This window comes from Sarcophilus harrisii, chromosome 6, assembly GCF_902635505.1.
Source record: "Sarcophilus harrisii chromosome 6, mSarHar1.11, whole genome shotgun sequence".
NCBI classification, from domain to species: Eukaryota; Metazoa; Chordata; class Mammalia; order Dasyuromorphia; family Dasyuridae; genus Sarcophilus; species Sarcophilus harrisii.
The window spans coordinates 241,264,686-241,273,778 of NC_045431.1; the positions used below are offsets into that span (position 1 = coordinate 241,264,686).

Here is a 9,093-nt window from a genome sequence, read left to right on the forward strand (position 1 = left end):
CATGGCCACCAAGACCTGGCCCTTCACTCAGCCTCAGGCCCAATCATCACTAGACCCCCTCCTCCTCCCCACCACCACCACCACACAGGCTCTCCTTCCATAATCAAGAATTCTGAACTCTTCTCTGGCCAAGCTCGCCCCAGCCTTTGCCTGCTCACCTGCGCAGCGCTCCCACAGCTTGGGACGCCCTTTCCTCCCCCCCAGTCTTGACCCGACTCTTGGCCGGTCCAGCCTGGGAACCCTCCTCCTTGTCCCTGCCCCAGCTGTGGTGTGTCAGACCCAGGCCCCAGCCTACGGCCCCAGCTCCGCCCGGGCTGCCCCACGATCTGCTGCTGTCCCTGCCTCCAGGATCCCCCAACCAGCCGGCAAGGCCACCGTCCCGGTGCTATCATCCCTCGCTCAAAAAGCTGGCTGGGGGGTGGGGGACGGTACGGGGATTAGGGGCTCCCTGGCCACTCACTAAGGCTTCCTCCAGCCAGGCCCGGGGCTAAGCATGAGGAGCGAGGGAAAGGAGGGCGCCTGGGACAGAGAGAGCCACAGAAGGTGCAGCCGGGAGGGCTCAGGTGCTCTGGGCCAGTGCAAGGCCCAGCTGCGCCTGTACTTCCCGGGCGGTGGCCGCAGGCCCTTGGGGACAGGGACCAGGTGGCTCTCTCTGCCACATACAGGTGCTCAACAAGTTTCTACTCAGTTAGCCGGACTCGACCTAGACCAAGGTTCCACAAGGAGCCCTATTAACCCCCTGACAGGGCGCACATTGTGCAGGGGGAAGCAGGCCCCGCCCTCACGGGGGGAACAGGTTCCCCTTCATGACATCCCCGGACACCACCCAGAAGGACAGCCCTCGGCCCTGGCTGCTCCAAGACTCATTGAAACAGCCTAAAGCTCTTCCTGTCGGCCCCTTAGCCTATAAAGACCCCTCCAGCACGTGCTGTTCTGCAGATGCCCCAAAAGAAATGCAGCCCTTGGGAAGTCAAGCATGTTCCAGGTGAACGCTCGGAACTGAAGGCTGGAAAATGGAATCTAGAGGAGTCGGGCCTTCGGGAGGTGCAGGGCAAGAGCCCGTGAGGCATCTGGGGGCACATCGAAGCTGGGGGCCGAGAGAGGCGGCCACAGCCTTTGGAAAACATACTGGAAACGGGGCATCGGGAAGGGGAAAGGGCAAAGGAAGGGGAGCGCCAGCTGGGCACGATCCCGCGCAACAACTTAAAACCGAAGCTCTCGTCCCGGCAGCTCCAAGTTATCAAGCAGAGAGCACACGAGCTCTGTGAGGGGAGCCGGCAAGAGTGACCTGGCAGAGCGCGCCATCCCCAAAGGTCAAATGTTCAGCAAAAGCAGGCGCCCTCCCAACAAAGGCCGTTAGCTGGAACGTGACCCTCTCTGATCCGAGATGTGCCCCCAAGAGCGCAGTCAGGGCAGGGGAGACAGGAGGCTATCTCCGTGACCCCCACGGTAAAATCTCTCCTTTTGGGGGAGACGAGGCTGTCCCAAGAGGAACCTGGCCGGACAGGCAAGGCCCTCCCCGTCGGGCATTCGCGTGAGCGGGCAGGCTGGCGGCCCAGTGACCACAAATGCGGAGCTCGCGTGAGCTTCCCAACCAGAGGGGGCCGGACCTTCACCTGCACGTGGGGGCCAAAGGATAAAGCTGGGCCGGAAGGTCTCCGACAGCAGCAATGGCAGCCCGATGCTAAGAGGAAAAAAGCGACAGAAGCCATAAGGTGTGAAAGGGCCCAGGCGAGGTGCCGGCAGGACCGAGACCGAGAGCCCGTGGAGTCGAGCACGAGGGCAAGTGTTCACAAAGCACCTACTCAGTGCCAGGCACTTCACAAGCACCTCGCACCTGGTGAAGTGGGTGCCGGCATTATCTGAAGTTTGCAGCTGGGGAAACTGAGGCGGGGGAAGGGCTTGCCTTTTGAATTGCCCATTTGAATTCAGGCCCAGAGTTGACAGCAGAAAAGGGCAGAGCTCGCCTCTGACAGGCAGCTTGGAAAGGTTCCTGAATACTGGAGGAGGAAGGGGAGGAAGGGCAGGGGGATCCCCCAGCCGCCCCGATGGCTGGGCGTCCATGGCTGACAAGGCGGGGGAGACAATCCAGGCAGAGAAAAGGCAGCGGGGAGGGCGGCCGCTCTAGCACTAGGCACACCCCCAGGGAGGCCTTGAATGCCAAGCCCAGCTGACAACTGATTTCTGTCCTCCTCTGAACCCTGATGTCATCGGCTGGAGCTCAGGAGAGAGCAGGGAGGGCCTCAAAGCCGGGAAACCAGTCGGGGGAGGCAGCTAACAGTGCAGGGGAGGAGGGGGGGGAGGCGCCCCACCCCCACCTAGCTCCTTTGCATTGGTTTTCCAAACAATGTCGTGAATTCCCTTTCTCCTGGGAGACAACTGGGCGACGGGAGTAATAAATATAAAACAATAAACCTTTTTAATAAAAAGGGCAGCACCCAACTGATGGCCAGAGGGATGCGCCCCAGATGAAGGGCACGGAGCGCTCAGGCTGCCCGCCGAGTTCTGCCTGGCCCGGGGTCCCACGGCCACTAAGTGACGGGGGCTGGATTGGCTCGGGTTTCCTGGCCATTGGCACCGGGCGGCCAGAGGGAAAGGCAGCCCCCTGCCCCGACCCGAAGGGCCCCTTGCACCCCGAGCGGGGCCTTCCTCTGGAGAGGTGACCTGAGAGGTCCGACCACGGTTCCCCGGGCCTGAGCAGAGGGCGGCTGGGAGGGGCAGCGGCCACCACTCAAGGAGCTGGATCAGGCAGGAAAACAGGGCCGGCTGGGGCCACGTCCAGGCCAAAGTGCTGGCCGGGACACGAGCAATGACGGGGGACGGGACAGGCAATGGCGCTGCCGAGCGCCCGGGGCTGGGGGAGGAGACCAGGGACACCATCTCGGCCCGACAGATTCAGGCCCAACAGCCACTGCTCAGAAGACCAATCAGCACCAGAACCTCCTTTCTGAGGCAGCCCTGAGAGCCCTGGTGGTGCCCTCCGCCCAGGCAGGCTGACCCAGCTCCCCCGACAGCCAGCCCCAACCTCCCAGAGGGACGGACAGCCGCCGTTCCAGGCTCTGCCCAACTGGGTCACACGAGAGAGGCTGCCGCCGCTGCTAACGTGCTGGAAGAACGCTCTCCCCCCCAGCATCCTGCAGAGCCGCCCGGCGCGCCAAGGGCCCAAGTGAAGCTCTGGAGGCCGCAGCCGAGCGCAGAAGGGAAGCCTGGGCCAGAGCCAGTCCCTGAGCTCGAGGCCCAGGTTTCCACCACTTGCTTGCCAAGGCCACCAGGGAAGCCTCAGTTTCCTTATCTTTAAAATGGAGATAGTTCCTGGCTTGCCAACAGTATCATCACAGTAAAAAACGTACAAGAAAGCATCGGGTGAGGGAGGGGGGGGGAGAACCATAAAAGTCTCTTACAAGGACAAATTATTATTCATTCCACAAACACCAAATGCACGCCCCAGAGAACTCCTGGGAGAAGGTATTCCCCCCACCACACGAGGGGATGGGGGTTACTGAGCGCTTGCTGCAGCGTGGCAGCCCCCCAAGGCCCAGCCCAACACAGGACTCCCAAGCACACCTGCTGTGTGGCACCTGAGCAGAGCCTCGGGGGCCGCCCCCATCCAGGGGCCCCCAGCTCAGGTCGCAAGACAAACCTTAGCGGGCCTCGACCACCTGGACAGCCAGCGGACCAGAGAAAGCTCCCCTGCCTCTCCCGGGCACTGGGAGCAGCCCAAGGATAACAGGAGGAGGCAGAGGCCCCCTCCCCACAAAGCCGCCCCCTCCTGCCTCAGAGGCTGCAGAAGGAGCCCCCCCCCCCACGCTGTGTGCCAGCCCCAGGAGGGCTGAGCCTCAGGATGGGACTGTCTGTGCACGGCTCCCTCACCCAGGGGAGCCTCCGCGTGGAAGGTCCAGTCATCAAGGGAGGAAACACGGGCCCAGCAGCGCGAGGTGCTTCCCTGGGTTTGCCTTCCCAGAAATCCAAGCTTCCACTTCCCACAAGCGAGAACAAAGGAATGAACAAGAGGCCCGAGGGAGCAGGGACCATCCACCCCCAGACAAAGCAGGAGAACCCCACCAATTGGCCATCGTCACCTGCAGAACCAGACGGGAAGAAAGCCCCATGTTCCATCCCTCGGGGTCCTCAGGATGCTGCAGCTGAAGCCCCTGCCCAGCCTGGCACCCGGAGCCGGGGAGGCTGCTGAGTGCCAAGGCTTCCCTACCCATCTCCAACCCAGCAAGCAGGGAGCCAAAGGACAAGGCATGGGCTGCTCTCGGGGGGCTTTGCTTCCATCAGGGAAATGGAAATGCCCTCTGAGACTCCCCTCAGCCAAACCGGGAAGGGACCCCCCTAAAGGTGGGGTCCAGACGCTCCCCCACGCTCCAACGCTACCTTGTGCAAAGCAGGGTCAGAACCAGAACTGGAAGCAACCTGGGAAACAAACAACCCATCAGAAGCCAGGATCGTGGCCCAGTGGGTCATTCTGAAGCCTGTCGACCCTCCTGGATGAGGGGCCGAGGGTCCTGGGTCACCAGCCTAGGCTTCTAGCAGCTCAAAGGGAGCATTGCCCCAGCCTCTGTGCCCCCAGAAGGATGAACACGCCCCCTCTGCAGGAAGGATTCTGGGCCTAGTCTTGGAGGCTGGAGTCAGAGTCCTCGCAGGCCTTTCTGGTCCCAGGAAGACCCTGAGGTAGCTCACTGCGATGGCCCCCAACAGTGGGGGGAGGAAGGAGGTGGTCCCCTTGGGACCTCCTCTCCCTCTTCCAAGCTCACTGAGGGAACTCCTGAAACACCAGGGGAGGCCTTCTTAAACAAGCAGAAAATCCAAAGAAAGAAGAAATTGATGGTGCAAATCAATCCGGGGGAGGCCGAACAAAGTCATTTTCTCCCTGACTGGCAGTCCGAGATTCACGGCGGCCACGGATAGAGTTACCCAGATAGAGGCCCGCTATTCTGTTACCGTCCCAGCCACCTGAAACCAGAGACTTCCCAGATAACACTCTTAGAACCCCAGAAAAACCCTAGAAACACAAACAGGCTGTCAGGGCCCATTTCTCGTATTGTCTTTCTGGTATAAACACGACTTATATCGAGCTTTCTGCTTCAGCCGGGTTCGGCTGGAGTATCAGTGTCCCCCACTTAGGGGGAAACTGGAGCCGCGAGCAGTCGGTGGGCCCCAGAGACACCCAAATAAAGAGCGACACTGGGGCGGCCCCCCTCCTCAAGGGGGCCTGGGGACGGTGACTCAGCTCCTGGAAGGCGGCCCTGCCCGCCCGACTGCTCTGGCACACACTTGCCTGCCAACAGGCTCACCTCGAGTGACCACCTGGAAGAATTTGGGCTGATGAGCAAAGTGACTGCCCGTGGGCTGGGGCCCGAGGAGCCGTTACAATCAGCTCCGTCCCAGGGACAAACTCAGCCAAACAGAGGCAAAGATGCCCCCCAAACAGGGACATGTGTCCCAATCGTGGGCTCTCGGCCTAGACTCCGGTTCTGCCCGGCCGGGGGGCTGACGAATGCCCGCCGCCATGAGCGCAAGGGCAGATCCCTCCGAGTCAACTCACCAGAGACATTTCACAATCGGAAAGTCCACTTCCTTTGCCCCCGAAGGCTGTCATCTTCCTTCCTGCCCAACTGTTCCACAGGGAGAGAGATGGGTGGGCCCCGGGACAATGTCAGGGAGCCAGCCAGCTCACCGCGCCAGGGCCCGAGAGCCCAGTACGCCCAGCACGGCCACTCGGTGAGACCAGGGGGCTCCCTACCAATTCACTGCGGGGGCTCTGGGCCAACACGAATCGAACCAAACGTGCTCAGGGCACCGACGCCCCTGCCCTGCCCGCTGCGCGTGCCATCCAAGCCCACAAGCTGTGCGCAGGCAGCTGTCTGGATGTCACCAGCTCAACCCCACGATGGCAGGAAGGTGGGCAGAGGTCCCCGACCCTGGACACCCCCTCCCCGAGTTCACAGGATTCCCTAGGTCACCAGGGCTGTCTTTAAGGGATGTGAGCCCGGGCAAAAAGAGTGGGGGACGTTACAAAACACGGAGCATCCACTTCTGGGGGTGCTGGGCTAGGCTGTGCACAAAGCAAGCTAAATTAAGCCCTTGGAGCTTAGAAAATAAACCACCCAGAAAAGGGGAAAGATGGAGAGATGAGAAACAGCCGGCAAAACGAAGGGGGAGCTGCCAAAAGGACACCAAGTAAACCGTGGGAAGGATGTCACCTCAATATAGCGCTCTCCCAGAGGCACCAGCACTGAACCGAGCACTGAGTAAGCACCTACTGCATGCCAGGCAGGGCAGTGCCCGCAGGGATCTCGGGCGGGCAGAGCTGGAGGCAACAGGTGCCTCCCAGGGCTGCCTCGGACAGGCCTCTGGCTCGGGAAGGAGCTGCTCTGCACAGGCCCCACCTCGGGCCCCTCTGTCAGCTGAGGGGAATCCCTCTGAGTTCCCTGGGAGAAAGCTCCTGGCCCGGGGCAGGAAGTCCAAGGAAACACCCGGGCCTGGGCAGAGTGGGAGGGACAGTTCTACAAGCCAGAGGCCCTGGGTTTGACCCCCAGCCCGGCCACTCCGCGGGCCCCAACCCCTGGAAGTCTCAGGGTCTAAGCCGAAGGAGGCAGGATGGGGTGGCCGGACCCTCCAGCACGTGCAGAGCCCACAGCCCCCGGGGCAGATGCTCCAACAAGTGTCAAGGCCTCCTGCGCGCCCCGGACACCCCCCTGTGCCCAAGAGGCTCCGGCAGGAATTAGGAGGCTGAGGGCCCAGAGGGGCATGTAAAGAAGCTAGAGTTTGGGGAGGGAGGGGATGAGGGGGAGGCCACGAGCCGAAGGAAAAGTGCCCACAAGCCCACAAAGGCAAGGCCAGGCGGGGGGGCTTCCAAAGCCCAAGAAAGAGCCCCTTATTTGGATCCTGGGAAAGCGTCCCCATTATACAGCTGGGAACACGGAGGGCAGGGAGTTCCCTGGCCGTCTGGGCCCAAGCCCGGCGGCCGGTCCGAGGGCAGGGGCAGCCCAGGGGACCGCAGACCCCCAGGGAGCGGGGCCACGGCCCGGGCCGCACGGCCCGTTTCCTTCCCCGGCCGAGGGGATTCTAAAGGCCCCTGGGCCGGATCCAGGGCTGCCGGCTGAGCGCAGTGCCCCCGCCTCGGGCCGGCCTCAGTTTCCCGCTTCTCGGGGGCTTGTGCACCACCCCTTCCCCCTCCCCGCAGGCCGGAACCTGGGCCGGGGGGCGGGCCTGACACCTGCGGGCGGATGACCTTGGCCCCGCCGCCGCTGCCTCAGTTTCCTCGCCCTGGGCCGCGCCGCGGGGAGCGCCGGGGGTGGGGTGGGGGTGGGGGTGGGGGGTGGGGGGGGGGGGGGGCGGGGCAACTCCTCCCTCGCGCGGCTCCCCCTCCCCTCCCCCGCTCACGTGCGCGCCCCCTCACCTGGGCACGCAGCTGGCCGAGCTCCGGTCCACCTCCCAGGTGGCGTACAGGTTCATCTGCACCGGGGCGGGCGCGGGGCTGGCGGCGGGGGGCCGGCCGGGGGCGCCGGCGGGGCCGGGGCCGGGGGCGGCGGGGCCCGAGGCCCCGGGCCCGGAGGCCGAGACGGACGAGGGCTGGGCGGCCGCCGACGCGGAGGTCGCGGACGAGGCAGCCGGGGCCGCGGCCGGGCCGGGGTTGCAGGGGCCTGGGGCGGCGTCGGCGGCGGGACTGGGCGCCCCGGGGCCTCGCGGCTCCGCCCCAAGCCCCGGCCCCGGCCGCGGTGCCTCCGCCGGCTCCTCCGCGCTCCGCCATGGCCCGGGCTGGGTGCTCAGGAGGCGGCCCGGCCCGGCGGCGGCGCGAGCATCGGCAGCGTCCGAGCCCTCCGCCGCCGCGCCTGTGCTGGGGCCGCCGCTGCCTCTGCCGCCGCCTCGGGCCGGAGCCGCTGCCGCCGCCGCCGCCGCCGCCGCTGCTGCCGGGGCTGGCGCTGGGGCTGCGCGCACGCGCGGAGGAGCCGCCTCGCGCCCGCCCGCTGCTTCTGCCGCTCCGTCGGGGGAGGATGGGGAAGGATGGAGGCGCGCTCTCGAGCATCGGGGGCGGGGCTTACCCAGCCCTGTCCCGCGCGGCGGCCCCGCCCCCGGGCCTCTGGGAGGGCAGGAGCAGGGCGCCCCCTCCCGGCCGGGTCGTTGGCTGCCAGTCCCTGCCTCTCAGGGCGCGCGCTGTCGCGGGAACGCGCGTCGGAGGCCGAGCCCCGCCCCGCCCCGCCCTGGCGTTTTGCGGGGAGGGGTCCCAGACCTCGGTGCCCGAGCTTCTCCTGCCGTGGCCAAAGCCTTTCTCTCCCCGCCCCTCCCCTCCAGTCCACCCGCGCGGAGGCTCAGCAGCCACGTTAGTCCGTAAATAGCCCAGGATTAAGCCAATCTGATCCGGCCAGGGCGAGTCAGGCCCTCCCTCCATCCCCCAGTAACCGCTTTCCCAAATACTGTAAAGGGCTTAAGGCGTGGGGAAAGTGACCCGGCTGGAGCCCAGCATCTCTGAGAGCCACATCCCCTCCCTCACCGAGGGCTGGAGCCCGGCATCTCCTGGAGCCAAGAACTCTCTCCAACAAAGGGCTGGAGCCCAGCATCTTCCAGAGCCACGCCCCATCCCCCACTGAGGGCTGGAGCCCAGCATCTCCTAGAGCCATGTTCCCCTCCCCCACTGAGGGCTGGAGCCCGGCATCTTCTAGAGCCATGTTCCCCTCCCCCACTGAGGGCTGGAGCCCGGCATCTTCTAGAGCCATGTTCCCCTCCCCCACTGAGGGCTGGAGGCCGGCATCTCCTAGAGTCATGTTCCCCTCCCCACAAAGGGCTGGAGCCCAGGATCTTCCAGTCACACCCCATCCCCCATTGAGGGCTGGAGCCCAGCATCTTCTAGAGCCATGTTCCCCTCCCCCACTGAGGGCTGGAGCCCAGCATCTCCTAGAGCCATGTTCCCTCCCTCAGTAAGAGCTGGAGCCCAACATCTCCCAGGACTACATCCCCCCCCCCTCACACTGCCCCCTTCATAGAGCTGGAGCCCAGCCTGCACCAAAGGCCCTCCTCACCCACACCTCATCAGTGGCAGTTGCCCTACTTGTCCCTCAAGGTTCATGGATCCCAGAATCAGGACAGAGG

General features: G+C 64.7%; 1 protein-coding gene across 1 annotated transcript in view; it reads right to left on the reverse strand.

Annotated features, from left to right (window-relative positions):
* Positions 1-8,047, reverse strand: part of PACS1 (phosphofurin acidic cluster sorting protein 1) — a 60,431-nt gene extending 52,384 nt beyond the window's left edge. Inside the window, 2 exon segments of the mRNA XM_031943627.1 lie at positions 7,406-7,696; positions 7,698-8,047. Of these exon segments, the coding sequence (XP_031799487.1) occupies positions 7,406-7,696; positions 7,698-8,032 (626 nt within the window). The 5' untranslated portion in view covers positions 8,033-8,047.
* Positions 8,048-9,093: the final 1,046 nt, after the last annotated feature.